Genomic DNA, 18,767 nt, shown 5'->3' with positions numbered 1-18,767 from the left:
CGGACCTGGCTATCCAACCATAGAATCCTCCTGGACAGAGATGATCCAAAATTTTGCTTCAGTGAATTTCCCATTACAGAGCCATATTTCCCATCTATAAGAAACTGGAAGCAGGTATGTGTTAAAGGAGTTTATCTTCCACTGCCTTCGAGAGGGGGAATATGACTGCCATAGAATATTCACTCGTCTCCAGCTGAGGCCTGGTTCACTCACTGTCAACATGTTCCATTCTTCTGATCCGTCAGAAAAGTAAAACACAAACAGATCCTGGATTTGAAGCATCCATTAGGCTCGGTTATGCACATTTTGCATCTAGCCATTTCCGTCTGCGATCCGTTATTTTAGATGGAATAAAAAATACTTTGTGTAAAACATTTTCTGTCTAAAATAACAGATCTCAGATGGAAATAGCTCAAACGTATGGCAAATGTGCATAACGGATGATTAAAGGGGCTGTCCCATCATAGACTATGGCAAGGATATGCCCCAATTGTCTGATAGGTGGAGGGAAAAGTGGTTGAGGGTGCACTGCGCAGCCGCCCTCCATTCATTTCTATGAAGCTGCCGAAAAAAGCCAAGCCCTGGCTTGACTATTTCCCTCAGCCACATAGAAATTAATGGGAGCGGTGGCTGCGCAAGCGCAGTGTGGGGATGGCTATTGGCAGTGGCCTGAACCTGGAGTCCTCCAGCCACCATTCTCCCCGTAGGTGCGGGTCCCAGAACCTATGAGACAATGGGGGATATGCCCGGATTGTCTATGATGGGACAACGCCTTAAAATTAAAGGATCCATATATTTTTTCTGTTCTTCTGACGGATCAGAGGAACGGACAACTAAACGGTGATGTGAACCCGGCCTGACTGGGTGCAATGCAATGTCAGTACAAACACTCCAGTCCCAGAGAGAGACAATTGCTTGCAACTTCCCTCGTGAGTCCCTTGCCTCTCTCAACGAATGAAGTCATTGGCACAGGAGCCAGAACGCCATCATTGAGCTACGTGGCATCTAAGATGGAAAAGTTGCAATGCAAAGTATTTGGCAAGTGACTTTGGTATGCTTAGTGTGATTCTCAGCTGGAAGCTCGCAGTTGTCTCAGAAAGTTAAGGCAATACTAAATCAAGACGGTGGAATACGTGTTACTGGACAAGATATCCCTTGTTAAAAGCAAAGGATGACAAAGACGACACACAAGATTTATGGAGTTAACTAGGAGGCCCAGCCAGATGAGTAGTGATGGGTGCAATGCAGAGCATATAACAGACCTGGCTATGGAATCAACAGCCGTGACTCATGAAGGCACCAGAAGGATTATGATAGTATTAAAAGGCCGACAGCTTTAGGACAGGATGCTTTAGCTGATCTTAAAAAACTGAAGACCTTCATAGCAGACATTTACGTATTGCACCGTGTTTCACCCAGATTCCCTGTTGTAGAAGACGCACCAGCTTCAGACAGCGGTGCATTGGATATAAATAGGAAAAGGCCCTTATTTTGAGCAAACACCAAAGCGATTTCCGTCCTCGGAACTGAACTGACCAATAGTCCGGACTGAGACGTTCCTCCCATTGAGCTCACATTATTGATTGACTTTACTGCACGTGCTTTGAAAGAGCTCCGGCATCGAGAGCTTTAGTGTTCTCTATTACCAACACTCCTAATCATACAGACGGTTCTTCTGATTAGAAAGCAATAGAAAATAAAAATAGGTACAAATTTAACAGTGTTCTGTTTATCTGAAAAAAAAAAAAAGAAAAACGCATGAGCCGTCTTAGCTAGGGTCACACGCTCCTCAACATCAGTTCGCGGCGAGGATCAGTAAAGCATAGTTTCTAAACCACGATTCCGGTATCCGCGGGTAGAAAGTCAACATGGAGAACAGACTACCAGCCCCGAATCCTTGCGTTCAGTGGGCCAGTTGTAAAGTTGCGTTCCAGTGCTCAATTATAAAAATAATACGGGCATATGTTTGGAAGTGGCCGCTCTTCTACAGAGTTCATACATACATATATATATATATAAAATGAAAAGTTACTTTAAAAGAATCTTCATGTGTTTTAAAAAATAAAATAAATCGGGGAACTGAAGATGGCACAAAGCGGTGAAGACAGTTTCTGCTTTTCTGCAGTCATCTTGTCAGCCAGTTCTCTCCAGTTTCACAGTGTCCTCCCTCTCAACACCAATCTGCAATATAGTCAAAATCTCTGAAAGCTTCCTGCTCTCCCTCCGTCAGTAACCTTGGCTCCCGGGGAGGGGTTAAAATGGGGGCTTCTGAGGTAAATTCATCATCAAAATTGCTCACGTCTTCCCGCCCTTTGATTGTGGGTACAAAAGGGGGCTTCACTTTCTTTGCCAACAAGGCCTGCCAGTCTATATGCTGCAAAACAGAAGAGAGCGTTAACATTGACATAACGGCAGGGTTTCTACTTACTACGGCAAAGCGGCACATGAAGAAGCAAATCCGCAGAGGAACCGGTCATTCTAAAGGTACATTTACACACAGCGGTAAAGCAGACTGTCCTGAAGAAAGCGCTCCTTCCCGACAGTCCGCTGCTTGTTAAGAGGAGGTGAAGCGTTGCATGATCACCTCCACAGTATGAGGACGATGGATCACTACCGATATCACTCATCATCATACAGCCAGAAACGATAATTTAGGTGCCTGCAATGATCATCATTTCACCCGGTGAACGAGCAATTTGCTCATTCATCAGGTAATCTGCAGCACCTTTACAACAGGCAGATTGTTCCCGATATTCTGCCTGATTATCTGGGTGTGTAAATCAACCTTAAAAGGGGATCTCCAGGCTTTTATCCTGAGGATAGGTCATCAATATTAATCATCAATATCAGATCGGCGGGGTCCAACACCCAGCACCCTCAGGTGTATGAAGCGAAGGGGCGCACAGTGTGCATGTGCAGTCTCCTTTCCTGCTCACTGCTGCTATGTCTATGGCGAATAGGAAGAAAGAAGGGAGACGACACATGTACACTGCACGCGCCCTCCCTTCATACAGCTGGGTGGCAGGGGTGCCGGGTGTTGGACCCCGCCGATCTGATATTGATGACCTATCCTGAGGACAGGTCATCAATACTAAAAGCCTGTAAAACCCCTGAATTTTATGGTGGTCGTTATGGCACAACAGGTAGCATTTAGTGTTAGGTTCCCGTCTTACAGAGATCGCCTAGAAGTGTGGCAGACGGGCCCAAATAATTTTGTACAAAGTGTATTTGCCAAGAATCTAAATTTTACAAAATAAGAGTAGCATTAACACCAGAATATTTTCTATTACTATGGCATTATTGTACTTTATTCGGTGTGCTGTTCCATTGTCTTTTTTCCTTGTGTTTCTAGTCATGGCAGCGCGCACCTGCGCACTGGGATGTTCTATCCTGAGGAAAGGTCGTCAATATTAAAAGCCCAGAGAACCTCTTTAAGACAAGGAAACCAATGGTGCTATTAGGAGTAGCAGCAGCCCAACATGAGGCCAAGGGGGTGCACGTCACCAGGTGGGCTTAGTCCAACTGACCCATACTAAATTCACAAGTCCAAGGTTTTGATCATGATAGCACTCAAAAGCAGTAAGAAAAGATCTAAACAAGGACTTATAAGCAAGGCTGAAACCAAGATGGCTAACCCATGATGTTACGCGGTGCTCCACCTGCACCATATACCTCCTGTGTACAAAGAGACTGTACACCAAGCAGTATAAAAAATAAAAGATTCACTTACCCTAAAGAACGCGTGCTTCTTCACATCTTCTGCATCCTTTTCACTTGCTCCCAGCCTGCGTTCAGGATTTCTCCTCAATAGCTGGAAGAAAAATAGTTTTTTTTTTTAAATGTAAAAACAAAGGGGGGCATTTATCAAGACTTTTACGCCAAGAAAAAGTTCACAAGTAATGTTACCTCCGACCAAAAATAAGTTCACCCTAAAAAGTTTTTTTTCCGTGTATGAATAAAGTGGTTGTCTGGGAATATTATTCATGACCTATCCTCTGCATAGGTCATCGATATTATATTGGTGGGGGCCCAACTCCCGGGACCCCCAGCAATCAGCTGTCAGGCGTTCCATGAGCACTGTGGCCTCTTCCTAGGCCATGTCCAGTCACCGTACATCGGTCACATGGCCTAGTTACAGCTCAGCCCCATTCAAGTCAATGAGGCTGAGCTGCAATACCAAGGACAGTCACTATAAAACGTACAATGCGTTGCTTGGAAAGTGCAGCGCCTCCCTACAGCTGATCAGCAGGGGGTGATGGGACTTAAACCCTTGCCAATGCGATAATGAGGACTGTCCTAGGGATAGGAACCTTCTTTCAGAGAAAGATCTTTCACTCTACAAAAACTTTCCGAGCACGGAATATCAACAAACCATTGGATGAAAATCTCAAACATGGCCGACTTCTTTTCAGACGACGGTCTGTCATTGGACAGTTAAAATAATCATTTATTGTTAAATGTCATCCAACAAACAATCATTTTTATCAAAATCCTCTTTAGACTAATGTGTATGGCCATCTACAGACTCACTGACCTTGGAAAACCACAGATATAGATGACATGGTCTTAAGAACATATCATAAGATCTTACGTCAGCAGCCAATCACATGAGCAGTGGACCCCCTCAACTGATGAGGAGGGGAGCTTCACCAGTGTTTGAGGCAAACTGTGATCTTTATATTTTATTCTGGTCGTACAGCCTATTGCAGATGCCAAAGCCAGAATTAATAGGAACTGATTTTCAGCAACACCACATCCGCAGAACGACAAGTCATCAGTTGGTGCGCCAGTGCATGCAGGATTTGCAAGAACTGTGGCATTCCCCAGTAGAATATTTTACCCCAAAATACCATAACTGGTTAGCTACTTACTCTTCTCATAATAGAAATGGCTTCTGTAGACAAGAACCGCGGATATCGGACTTCATCATTAACTATACTGTCAAATACTTCCTCTTCATCATCGCCGGGAAAGGGGGACTAAATACAAGACAGCGAAAGCACTAGATCATGAAACATAACCTTACACACAGTAATACAAAAATCATACACAGCTAGTTCCTATATCTGCAATCAATATTATGGGTCTCGTTTGGCTATTTCTGGGTCTACCAGTTTCTCTACTGCACTTATGGCAGCATATTATTAGGATACACCATCGTTACCCGATTGGTGGGGTTATGGACTGCAGGCACCTCCACTAATCCTCAGAATAACAGTGTGGCTCCAGCACAATCGCCACTACTGTTTACTGATAGTTGCAGGCCGTCAGGGCATGATGGGTTTTGTAGTTCTGAAACAGCTGGACAGTCACAGGTTGGAGATCACTGCACTAGTTGTAATGGCATAAGATCATGCTAAATGGCCTCCGGGTTTGCCCCAAGGAGGGGGTCGGCAACTCCAGACAGGCTAAGGTTGACCACTCAGCTGGTTCTTATACCGTTCCACACTAAGGTATGGCATTACTGAAATTTAGTTACTAAGCATCCAACCCCTAATAAGCTGGTCCGTTTCACTTAAATCAGTGTTGTCATTCCCCAACAGAGCAGGCGGCTGGGAGTCTCTGATCCCAAGGGAGTCTTCGAAAAATTGCCTTCAAAGACGCAATACAGATGTCTTTGTGACTATTCACTACTAGTAGTAAAATGGCTTTACTTTAATTATGAGTTGCCAAACACAAATTTAAAGAGTTGGATCCATTAACGCCATATTAAAAGGAAATTCAGAACTTTCATAGTCCTTGGAAGAGTGTTACGTTTAGGACGGGACTTTATGTATGATGTCTTTCACCAAATGAGGTACTCGTACCACAGTATACCACCTACCTCCCCAACAAGCATCTCATAGATAAGGACTCCAAGCCCCCACCAGTCCACCGCTCTGGTGTATGATGTTTCTGTGAGGACTTCTGGCGCCAGGAACTCCGGTGTTCCACAAAAAGTGCTTGTTCTATCCCCAAATCCCATTCCTTAAAGTAAGAGAAGACACAAAACCGGCTTAGCTCTGAGCAATATTAAAGGCGTCTACGCCATTGCACGAGAGTGCTATTATTAACAAGAATACATTCTGAATTACTTTACAACCAGGGGAAGGAATAAGACAAAAAAAAAAACAGACATAAAGCATATACCGTACTGACTTTACCGGCTAACAACTATAAAAAAAAAATAGGAAACTTGTCTGCAAAGCTTACAATCTAAACATTACATTTTAACTTATTGGTAGGCAGGTCTCCCTGGAAATACGCTGATCTCAGATGTCCCTTTTTTTTGTTTTTTAACATTATACACTGAGTGTTACCTTCTTTGCAAAGACCAAAGTCAGCAATTTTCACGAATCCTTCTGTATCCAGTAATAAGTTGTCCAACTTCAAATCTCTATAGCGGCAAGAAAAATCATTTTGAAGTGTGAAGAAAAAAAAAAGGCAAATAACCACCTTAAATGGGTAACTTGACAGGAAACAAAGTACTAACATTGATAATCTATGAAATCAGAGACAACCACTTAGTATCTGAAGGGACAAACCCTTTGTCCGACCTAGGAGCCGACAACACCAGTGTTGGTAACCCTTGACCCTGTGGTCCTGCGCCACGAGCATCATTTCCAGCCAGACGGCTGGGTCCTGTGACAGCTCTGCCCAATCGCTGGCCTCAGCAGTCATAGGATAGACTCTTATACCCACCACTCCTATGCCCTTCTGGTCCAGTGAGTCCAACAGGGCAGTTGCATGAGAATGGCAGGACCATGGACTGGTGAGGTTTTCTTTTTGCTTTACTTGCCCACAAGTTGTTGGCTCCTAGGACAAACTCCCCCTTCAATGCTCTACAGCAGGGCCGTGGAGTTGGAGACAAAGCTGGTCTTGGGTGGAGTCGGTAAAAAAAAAAGTGTACTGACTCCGACTCCACCTTAAAAAAAAATCTAACGTTTTGAAGTTAATTTATTTTCATCTAAATGTAGAAAAGTTTCAAAATTTGACAATAAATCCATTTTATTCCCTGACTACCCTTTTATGGCAGCGCTTTTACACGTTGCTTTTATTCCCATTTAAACGCTCAGATGATTCTCTGCATTTCCAGGACATAAATTTATAGATAGTCCAACCTCTTCTGAGGACAAATTCACAGATTTCTTACGATTAATTTGATAACAGTGGTTTCCAGTTATTAAAGGAGTAGAGAATGACATTTACTTACAGCAATTTAGAAAATTTCTGAAATTGTATTTTTAATAATTATGGCGATTACTTACACAATGGTGAGAAAAAGCCCGATGTTACTGGAAATTTGTTAGTGCTACATTATTGGCTATTTATGGCGGGGTCGGATTGTGATAAAATACAGGAGTCGGAGTGTGGCTTACCGACTCCACAGCTCATCATATAAAGTCTATTCAAATGAAATATTACTCATCTAATACAATACAACTATAGATCAAACCCTCAGCAGATGAGGATTTATAACGCCCACTCCATTTTTCATAACATTAGGCCTCATGCATAGACAGTACATGGGAGTCAATGTGACACTGCAATATAACATTTTCTCCCCAAGAAGCAAACTTCATAAGGGAGAATACCCCCATAATATGATGACAAATGAAAATCTGAGGCACATGGAGGTATTAAATGGCCCCACAGAAGACGTCTACGGCCAACATATCAGTTTCATAAATCTCAGGTTGTAGGGAGCCATAATATGACCATGCTCATAAGACCCAAGGACCCACTTAGTTACATATTTTTTTTAATTTTTTTTACTAATTTCCTTCATTATAAATCTGTTTGTGCTTTATAGTTCCGTTTTTATACAGATATATCCTATCGCCGCCATTTATCATCCACTCGGTAACTTACCGGTAAACTATCTTGTGTTCATGTAAATACTGAAGGCCGAGAACCACGCACGCTGCATAAAACCTGTTATTGAGATGATAAAGCAAGATATTAGAAACATAAAATTAATAATATCTGCTAAATAACGGTCTTGCCTCCAAAAATCAAGAACAGAGTAATCAATTAAGACTGCCCCAGAGCAGCCATATTTCAGTATCCCTTCTACAGCCAGAAACCCTTACCCGACTGTGGTTAGTGTGGGTCGTCAGACCCATGGTCAGGCCAAGAATTGCAGCAGTAATATGGACAAATGGTCATACATGACTTGTCGTATGGTGCCCAAAGCGCGGCATACCCTTATACTGGTGACTGCTAGAATCCAGCAGAGCTTTATGATCTCTCTACATACAATACTATTATGTTGGGCTACACATTATAGGCAAGTGCTGGGCATTGATGAAGACGACTTACACAGCTCTAGGCTCCAAGAAGACATCAGTGTGGATGTGCATCATTAGGTCTCCCCCAGCTGCATACTCCATCACAAAACAGACGTGATCTTTTGTTTGGAAGCAGGCAAAGAGATTCACCAAGAACGGGTGCCGCACGCTATTCACAGTTTCAAAGATGCGCTTCTCACACATAAGGCTAAAAGGACAGGAGGAAAAGCAAAAAATATGAAGGCACGTGGTGGGAGCTAGAAGGGAGTCGGGCACCTATAATGCACTGTGCACAAGAAACCACAAGGATATTTAAAGGGAACCTGTCACCGGGATTTTGTGTATAGAGCTGAGGACATGGGCTTCTAGATGGCCGCTAGCACATCCGCAATACCCAGTCCCCATAGCTCTGTGTGCTTTTATCAAAAAGTTTTTTTTTCACACAATAAAAGCACACAGAGCTATGGGGACTGGGTATTGCGGCTGTGCTAGCGGCCATCTAGTAACCCATGTCCTCAGCTCTATACACAAAATCCCGGTGACAGGTTACCTTTAAGATACTTCAAATAAGAAATGTGAGACATTCAGGAGGGAGAAGATACCATGGAAAAATTATACACTGCATCTACATACATTTCCCCCTTACTGGCTTCTTAAAGACCAGGCAAGCCCAAACTTTCACATCAATCATCTAATTCTCTTGTTACCCTGTCAATTACCACTAAACAATTATTTTATATCCAATTGAAATCCATTAAAATAGCATTTTTCACTTTATAAGCGCTTGTAGGGAGCAAACACTGGAAACATGGATGTCCACAAGAGGGCAGTATGTCTACCTTCTGCTATCCTGCAGTCTATCACTCAGAACTGTAATGGTCTCGTACAACAGCAATATACAGTGATGTGTGTCGTGTACGTTTAAATACCTGTCCACTTCATCGCGGGATACAATGTCTCCTTTCTTTAAGGCTTTGATAGCAAACATTTCATTAGTGTTTTTGTACTCTGCCAGCAGCACCTAAAATGTGAAAAAAAAGCTGTAACTACATTACAAGTAATTTGAGGACTGTATGAATAGAAGGATGCTCAAGTAAACGTACTTTTCCAAAATGCCCTCTGCCCAAGACCGCACAACACCGGAAGTCCTGGAGGCTGAACTGAAACCGCTGCTGCCCCCTGCAGAAACAGGATGAAGAAACTCAGACGAGAGGAAGGGCGCACGATACTAAAGACACCGGGAACAAAGCAGGCGACCTTACCGCCTGTCCTCCGTTTCTTGCATTGCACTATAATCCACGTCAGACACCGTCATCGGCCCTTCGTTTGTCAAGTCTGTTGAGGATTTTGAAGCTACACTGTTTCTGTTATTTGCAAATTCGCAATTGGGTCCCGTGTCCTGTACGGAAATAAAATACATTTTTAAAATAATACTGAAAATCATGACTGCGTCCGGAAATTAAGAAAAGGGAATTCAAAACTGCTGTCTCTAGGACAGGCCAATAATAAAAAGTGTGAAATGTCTGTAATAAGAGCAACTGGACTTTTATATTTATTTTTTCCTTGAAGATTTTCGATCGTTTCATCCAACTGGATTTCTCGCATACAATATGTGAGAGCGCGAAAAAGAAAAGTCCAGTTGCTCTGACTTATTACCACCAACATGCCTCTAAGACATAGTAGCAAATGTCGGAGACATCTACTGGAGGTATGTGTTAGGAAATCCTCCCAAAGTTTACCTACAAAACAGACAGCAAATGCAGTGCGACATGACGTTGTTTGGAGCTCTGCATTGTGCCGTTAATGTCATTATTCCTGGAAACATAGAAATAAATTGACAACTAAGCGTTACCATTCCTACTTTTCATCGGAACAAGTCACTAAACGCTGTGACATGATTCAACAGGTGCAGGGACAGGGCTTACAGATTGGTAAAAAAAAGACTGTTACCTTTTTTTTTTTTTTTCATACGTTTCCAGGAAGAATAACTGAGGAATGCCCAACACAAAGACCGAAGAAAAAGGCGCCCTAGGATTTTTACTTTATTGAGGTTATAAGTATTTAATAGAGTATGGCAAGAGAACTGAAAACTATTTAATTCACACATCTGACTCAAGCTTAAAAAAAATTCAGGTTTCATAGCAGTCAACTTAAAATAACCCCAACAATCTTATCCCCTGGAGGACACAAATATTCCCAGTTATACCATTCGTGACATCACAGGCCTACGAAGAGAGCCCTGGCCTCTTCTAACAGCTGATTGGTGGAGGTCCCTGGTGTCGGACCCCCTCTGATCTGATATTGATGACCTATCCAGAAGATAGGTCGCCAACATACAGCCAGGTCCATAAATATCGGGACATCAACACAATTCTAACATTTTTGGCTCTAGACACCACCACAATGGATTTGAAATGAAACGAACAAGATGTGCTTTACCTGCAGACTGTCAGCTTTAATTTGAGGGTATTTACATCCAAATCAGGTGAATGGTGTAGGAATTGGAGTGAATGGATGCAGGGGCTCAAATCAGTATGGCTCACCCACCCACACAGTTTAATACAGTACAAATATGATTGGCACTCTTTCTGGGTTCACAACAAAAACTTTGTACTTGAAATAAAGTGAATTATTAAAAGCAATCCCACTATAACAGTAAATGCCTAATAAAATTGTGTACATGCCTAGATTAAATCGGTACCAAAACAGAAAAATAAAAGCATTGAAAACAATCCCTGTATATTCAGAATAAAATATTCGCGACAATAGGCATATAAACCAGCCCTTGTGTATTCAAAATATTATATTTGTGATAAAAATCTTGTATCTCTTACAACAAGCGATTATTGCAACAATGCTTCCACACTAAAATCCAGCCTCTATTGGTCTATGTCCATAACAGTAACCGTTTTATGCATGTCCTTTTGACTGCCACTTGTTAGTAATAGCAATGGATGTATCCGATATAGATAATTTAAAAAAAAAGTTCACGAACATTCGGGCTGTAGGAATTACAACAGTTTGCATCTGTGCCTCCCACTTGTTACGGGACAGAATATTTATCATAAATCAAACTTTCACTTTTTAATACTTGGTAGCAAATCCTTTGCAGTCAATTACAGCCTGAAGTCTGGAACGCATAGACATCACCAGACGCTGGGTTTCATCCCTGGTGATGCTCTGTCAGGCCTCTACTGCAACTGTCTTCAGTTCCTGCTTGTTCTTGGGGCATTTTCCCTTTAGTTTTGTCTTCAGCAAGTGAAATGCATGCTCAATCAGATTCAGATCAGGTGATTGACTTGGCCATTGCATAACATTCCACCTCTATCCCTTAAAAAAAAACTCTTTAGGTCATTGTCCATCTGCACTGTGAAGCACCGTCCAATGAAATCTGCTCATATTCAGCCAAATGCTTCAGAAAATATTGCCCGAAACACTTCAGAATTCATCCTGCTGCTTTTGTCAGCAGTCACATCATCACTAAATACAAGAGAACCAGTTCCATTGGCAGCCATACATGCCCACGCCATGACACTACCACCACTATGCTTCACTGATGAGGTGGTATGCTTAGGATCATGAGCAGTTGCTTTCCTTCTCCATACTCTTCTCTTCCCATCACTCTGGTACAAGTTGATCTTGGTCTCATCTGTCCATAGGATGTTGTTCCAGAAATGTGAAGGCTTTTTTAGATGTCGTTTGGCAAACTCTAATCTGTCCTTCCTGTTTTTGAGGCTCACCAATGGTTAACATCTTGTGGTGAACCCTCTGTATTCACTCTGGTGAAGTCTTCTCTTGATTGTTGACTTTTACACACATACACCTACCTCCTGGAGAGTGTTCTTCATCTGGCCAACTGTTGTGAAGGGCGTTTTCTTCACTAGGGAAAGAATTCTTCGGTCATCCACCACAGTTGTTTTCCGTGGTCTTCCGGGTCTTTTGGTGTTGGTGAGCTCACCGGTGCATTCCTTCTTTTTAAGGATGTTCCAAACAGTTGTTTTGGCCAGGCCTAATGTTTTTGCTATCTCTCTGATGGGTTGTTTTGTTTTTCAGCCTAATGATGGCTTGCTTCACTGTTGTAATTCCTACTCCGTTCATCCGATTTGGATGTAAAGACCCTCAAATTAAAGCTGACAGTCTGCAGTTAAAGCACATCTTGTTCGTTTCATTTCAAATTCATTGTGGTGGTGTATAGAGCCAAAAACTTTAGAACTGTGTCGATGTCCCAATATTTATGGACCTGACTGTAAATTCTCAGATACACCCATTAAACAAGGTGGGGATATTAAGGATAATCAAGTCAATTGGCACTAGTTTTTACATGGGCCGATGCAGAATGATTTGAGGATGAACGTTCATTACTACAAATGCTCTTCCCCCGTCCTAGTTTGCGTAGTCGGCAGCACATCACCTGTGCTGATCACCCCACAAACAAGCTAATTTCTCTAAATGATTGCTGGCACGTTTACTTGGGGCAATGATAGGAAACAAGTCTTTTTGGTTCCTGCTCATCAACCATATAAAAATGCCCTTAGATCTGCTAAGTTTCCTTGCTTCTCTTATCAAGAATGTTTCAAGCACACTGTTCACACTGCATCGCACATCTTTACCTGAGCTGGTATGACTGGTGTCTTAATTTCTGATGGGGATGGATACAAATCCAGGTCTAATGAAGATGCCCGAGGTGGAGCAGTAGGTGGTTCCGGTTCTATTTCAAAGTTTAACTTGCCTATAGGAGACTCACTGAAACAATACATGAAATGTAACAGGTCAGTCATAAGTCATGCTTTCATATAACACGCATGGCAGATCATTAAGAATAATGTAACCGTTTGCTGACTGCCCGTCAACTATTCATACGCATGGGTGGTTGGCACACGTTTCTAAACGACCTTAAAGTAACCGCAGCTGCACAGTATTTGTGCAACCGCAGGAGCGGAGAGTCTGCAGTCAGTGACAACAGGGCTCCCCATGGAGAAGGGACGGCGTTTTACCATCTCTGCCTTCTCCATGGTTTGATGGCTGAGGGCTGTGTATAGAGATCAGGAAGCGGCAATGCTGGTCCGAATGTTCATGTGATTGCAGGTCAGGTGTCTCTACGAGCTGCTGGGTTCTAGCAGACCCATATCAGCCTTGCACAGAGTATGTACCGCTATGAACAGCAACCTCTCTGGGGGCTGTATTCCCCCCCCCCCCCCCCCCCCCATTGCTGGGTCTACCAAATCAGCAATAAAAAGAAAAATGAAATGTTAAATGTTAAAGATTACATTAAAATCAAAAGCCTCAAACACCATAAAAGGTGCAAAAATGATTTACATAACTTAACAGAAAATGCACCTGATCAGGAAAGGAGGTAAATGGTACGGTTTTGAACAGGTTGAAAGAAAATGCTGTTTTGTTGTTGCTCATTTACCGTTAAATGCAAAAATCAAGCAACTTTCTAAATCATCTTCACCAAGTACGTTCTACCATTTGATGCTGTACAGCTTCACACAGCTGGCTGTGCCGACTGCTGCTGTCTGCTCAGAGCTGATGTCATTGCCTTCCTGATAACCCGATCTCTTTGCTACCCCCCGTATCAGAGTGCAGCTATGGAGGAGAGGCACCCATAGACTGCAGCCTGACCCTGTGATCCCCTTGTTAAAAAGCTGCATTAAAAGCCTCTTTACACTGCCCCACACTGATACTTGGCCAGTTTATGGCTAAAGAGCGCGAATGCTAGTTAGCGATTATCTGCCGATGTAAAAGGCGCCACCGATTACCCGATGAACAAGGAAGACGCTAGTTCGGCAGGTAATAGATTGTTGGTGTGGTCACCTAAATCATGCTGTCTAAACCGCCTCTGCTGCCAGCAAGCAATGATTCTGTACGGGGGCGAGCGGTGGCATTAGCGATTGCTCCGCCCCATACTGTGGAAGGGGATCGGCAACAATAGTCAGCTCCATCGAGCAGTGTAATGGGGCCTTTACGCAATCAAGGGTGCTTCCTAAATTGTTGTTATAAGAGTTTGTGTACAAGTTTAGATGGATTATATCTGTATCCCTGTTAGATTAGATCTCTATTCCCCTTATTGATGCTAAAGCACATGGATGTAATGTGTTTGGGGATTTGGAGGATAACAGGGATTTCCTTCACAGAAGGTGTAGCACATACAGCAGTGAGGAGTATATTCCCACCTGTTGATGAAGTATTCATTAGAGGTATTATCATGTACATATTAAAGTGTGATTGATGAATGAATGCAGGCCTGTGGTCCAGTGGGGGCAGTATCTTTCACAGCGCTAATCTGCACTGCTATCAAAAACGGATTTTTTTTTATTATGTGTATTGTATGTCTTATTAATATAATAAAATATAAAAATGTATTTATATTACATGTGTGGTTTTGTTGGTTTGGGGGACAGTCAAGGGTGTCAAAAGCATTAGCGTCAACAAAAAATCTTTACTGTATAATCCATATCATATCTTCAGGATAGGCCATGAATTAAATAATGTTGGGGGGGGGGGGGGTCTACTACTACTTACCCAACTGCTGGAGATAATTCTACATTCCGTGTGTCCACAACTGGAACAGAAGCAGGAATGGACATCTGGGGGCTATATGTGCCAGAGTGATTAACTGTGGGGATTGCTCTTCGCATTAGTCGCCCCCAAGTGGCAATGTTGATGTTCATCTGAGGAGCTCTGAGGAATGTCTTGCCTGCAAGCAAAACCATTTAACAATTAATTTGTGGGCAAATGGGGCAGGGAACAAATCTTACAATTTCCTTGAAATGCAAATCCCATTTGACCTTGTTGTTTGGAAAAGATCTTCTTCTGCCTTTGAAGTTTTGGTCTTCTCTCAATAACTGGATTGAAAAAGGTCACCTGGAAAATAAAAGCCAAAATAAATTAGATACACTTACAGTGATGGGATCTGAAGACACACAAAATGCACTGCGGCAGTAAAGACTCCAGCGTCTGAAAACTGCATAGGACTTCAAAGACACATTATGCCAAGGTCAAGTAGGAAAGGTGACCTTGTTGTCCATCTAATGGTCACAATCTAACTGAATTTTTTTTTTTTTTTTTTTTTTAACTGCCATCAGTAACTGCTCCATAGTGCTCAGCTGTTTGTCAGTCCAAGGAAAAGAGCGGCATTCAAAGAAGTCCCAGCACCACCGGGACACAGGACCGCATTAGGCTATGTTCACACATGGTAGAATGTTTTGTGGCTGAAAGTCTGTTGTGACTGGGGTTTGTCTGCAGCACCTTTCAGGAGAAAGGGGCACAGAGAAATTTCTGCAGCAAATCTGCCGCAAATCTGCTATTGTGAATCTGCAGGTCCCTGCTGTGATCATACATGGTGGATGGATGGATGTTAAAATGCATTTCAAGGGATAATCCCTTTGACTTGTGACATTAATCACGCTAGTTGTACGGGTCTGACATATGGAGACACATCACTATACAGTAATCTCTACATCTTAAAAGTTATTTATGAGAAACACCTCTTAAGGTGGTTTTCTTGTGAGACAAAAGGTTTTACAAAAGGGGCCAAAGGGTTAAAAATAATATTAACTAATAAGCATTACTCACCAATACCCTGCTGCTGCTGCAGAACAGATTTGTATAGAAAAAGAACCAGCGCTGGATCAGGCGCCGTCACCAATGCTCTTAAAGGCAGGTATATACAAGTTAGAAATCATTTAAATCAATGAGTTTGGAGGGGAACATATCACTATGTTATTGTGTCTGATGAAGAGGGCGTTCACCTTTGACATTTATAACTTTTATATATATCTGCCTTCAAGTCCACTGGTAGAACTAGATGAGGGAGAGCAGAATGTGTGGGACCATAAACAATGGGTTCCCCCTAAGCAGGGACAGCCGCTTACCTGATGCTGTTAGGCAAAGGTCACAACAGCCTGTATGCCGGGGAATGCATGGGGTATAGCTGCTGCGCGCTTTACCAGTCTGGATGACCCCGGCAGAATTGAGAGAAGCAGGGAGTAAAAACAATGGTACCTTTTACTCAATGCTTCTTTCAAGGCCACAGGTGATGGCTCTGATTCGTAGTTCCTTTTTGATACAAATCAGTTCATTTGAGGTCCTGGCTTATCTCTCCTGCAGCAGGGCTGGCTGTGAACCAGGGCTTCGGTCCCGAACACCCTCTCACTGTGCGGTGATAATACAGTACACCACTAACAACTAAAGATAAGCGCATCACCAACCTAAATACCTGCACTTTTCTCCTGCCCATAATACGCATGAGGCGCTGCTCCAATCTTTTGTTTTCTATACCACTGCCGCTACTCCCATGCAGCTCCAGCCGCCCCTGCGCCCCACTTCCTGGTCGCGGCTTAACACCAGTAGGAACAGGCTTGGAATGCCTACTGAGCCAACCACTGGCCATAGATGTAACCCACCTCAGCCAATGATTGGTTGTGCCGATATTCCAGCCGGGACCAGGAAGTGGAGAGCAGCAGGGACTGGAGCAGCTAGGAAAGGCAGCAGGGGATTTATTTTTTAACCCTTTCTGGGGAAAATATCTCGTGTTCTCTGCAAGTATAGTGCCCTACGGTTTAATAAACTGTATTTCAGTACTGCGGCATATTCACATGGCTTTCCTTAAAAGAGTCACCTCTTTTAAGGAAAGCTTCAAGCAATGAGGAAAACTCACGAGTTGCTCAGGGGGGAAATTAGCTACTAGTACTTGTCTGCCATGCACTCACCTCCGCAAAGAGTGTGCCCTGTGGCTCCAGGTAAAGACACATGCCATGTCGTTGATTGTCCAGGAAATCTTCTAACCTCAGAAACTTTACTGCACACAGGGATCTCCAATCTTTCCAAAATACTGAAATCTCAAGTTCTCTGGACTGAAAGAAAAAAGGATAAAGGTAATGGAGATGTGCTACAGTATAGCATGTTCTGCCAGGTTGAGAAACTTATTAAGAAGATTAGTAAAATTAATTTCATTTTATTCAGTGGAAATCCCTTGCATTACATGTGTCATGCAACCAAATCTGCAGCTCAAGTTTAGAGTTGAGCGAACTTGTGTTTTTAAGTTCGGCCTACAAGGTTTGGGTTATCTAAGAATTTCCATTATGAATTTCACTACTACGGACCATAACTTCTTTTATATAGTCTTCTTTTTACATAGAAGACGACTCAAACTCCACTACGAACACTCTGATTGAACCGCTGCTTCTGTGATCTTGTTGATTTTAGTTTCAGTCATCTACACAGGCAACAGATTTGAGTAAAGAAATGGATCAAGATTAGGAAATGCAGGAAATGTTAAAACTGGGGAAGAACTTTACATGAACCTCTAGCTCATATTACAGATACAATTTCTTCCCCTGTCACTGTGAAGGCAACGCAGAGGCTGCTGTGATCACAGGACATTATTAGCTTGCAAATTACAGGCACCTTAAAATTCCCAATTTGGATCAAACTAGATATACCTCTGTGTAATAATACACTATTTTGTAATTGTAGACTGCAAACCTAAACCTACTAAGGTGCATATCCTGAGGGGTGTTTAGCTTCTGAAGGTTTTATTGTCGACGGCTGGCTTCACAGCCAAATCACTCAAAATGGAGAACAAATTGCAGTGGGGGGCTAGACTGCAAACTAGTTGTACGTAGGACAAAAAAAATATTATAATAATAATAATTATTATTAATAATAATAATATGGAAAAGAAATGCTTTTAATATAGTTAACCACCTACACCAGTTTTCTGGCATAAAAAAAAAAGTCACCAGTTGTGACACAAGGCCATTTTCTATTTTTTTTGGTTTGCAGTGGTTTGGTTTCCAGTGTGTTTGGCACTTTACAAAAAAAGTGGATGGGGTGTCAGTGGCACTGGGCTTTTATTCTAATTTACACCGAAAAATTATACCTGAAGCCTATGTCACTTCCTGGCTGGCGTAAACTTTGATTAACAGGGCCAGGCAGCCCTGGTCCTGTCAAAGTGCAGAGGGTGTGGCAGAGAGAGCAGAGCCTCTAGGTGTAATGAAAATGTCCCCGTTGCTCTCAGAGGCTTATTTGCATATATTAAAACATAATTTTTCTCAGCAATGAGGGCACATATGAACATGGGGCCAACACTGATGCCTTCAGCTGCCTAGCGCACATGTAACCGGTCAGCCATAGGTACAAATCTGCTGACAAGTGTCCTTTAAGCACCTATGCAGATACATGGTTCGCCATGGTTACATTCTGCACACAAACTCCATCTGTAATCTGACCCTGCTGGTTAAGTAATACTTCCATCCATCTCCTATTCCTGGTGACCTACACTACGTTAGCAGGAAATGAAAGGAGGTCGTATTGAACAATATACATAAGATGATCTTGCTGAATGCTTTATAATTCAGCAAAAAAAAAAAAAAAAAAAAAAACACAAAAAAATGAAATCATTCTTTAAGCGAGAGCATCAAGCCATATGGAGGGGGCAGAAGAACATAGCCCTATCGTGTTACATTCTCGTGCACTGGACTGCTAGCTTAT

At 42.5% G+C, this 18,767-nt stretch overlaps 1 protein-coding gene across 1 annotated transcript in view; it reads right to left on the bottom strand.

Moving 5' to 3' along the window:
• Positions 1-451: 451 nt before the first annotated feature.
• The window catches only part of PKN2 (protein kinase N2), a 110,966-nt gene continuing 92,650 nt past the window's right edge, over positions 452-18,767 (bottom strand). Inside the window, exons 10-23 of the mRNA XM_044301530.1 lie at positions 16,985-17,128; positions 15,062-15,137; positions 14,796-14,970; positions 12,881-13,013; positions 9,533-9,669; positions 9,374-9,449; positions 9,200-9,291; positions 8,302-8,478; positions 7,852-7,914; positions 6,300-6,376; positions 5,825-5,967; positions 4,872-4,979; positions 3,731-3,811; positions 452-2,374 (exon numbers count right to left, since the gene is read on the bottom strand). Of these exons, the coding sequence (XP_044157465.1) occupies positions 2,171-2,374; positions 3,731-3,811; positions 4,872-4,979; positions 5,825-5,967; positions 6,300-6,376; positions 7,852-7,914; positions 8,302-8,478; positions 9,200-9,291; positions 9,374-9,449; positions 9,533-9,669; positions 12,881-13,013; positions 14,796-14,970; positions 15,062-15,137; positions 16,985-17,128 (1,686 nt within the window). The 3' untranslated portion in view covers positions 452-2,170. The remainder of the gene's footprint in view (positions 2,375-3,730; positions 3,812-4,871; positions 4,980-5,824; positions 5,968-6,299; positions 6,377-7,851; positions 7,915-8,301; positions 8,479-9,199; positions 9,292-9,373; positions 9,450-9,532; positions 9,670-12,880; positions 13,014-14,795; positions 14,971-15,061; positions 15,138-16,984; positions 17,129-18,767) is intronic.

The sequence above is a fragment of the Bufo gargarizans genome, chromosome 7 (genome assembly GCF_014858855.1).
Source record: "Bufo gargarizans isolate SCDJY-AF-19 chromosome 7, ASM1485885v1, whole genome shotgun sequence".
Lineage (NCBI taxonomy): Eukaryota > Metazoa > Chordata > Amphibia > Anura > Bufonidae > Bufo > Bufo gargarizans.
Note: the sequence above shows the minus strand (reverse complement) of the source record. Positions and strands in the feature narration are given on the sequence as shown.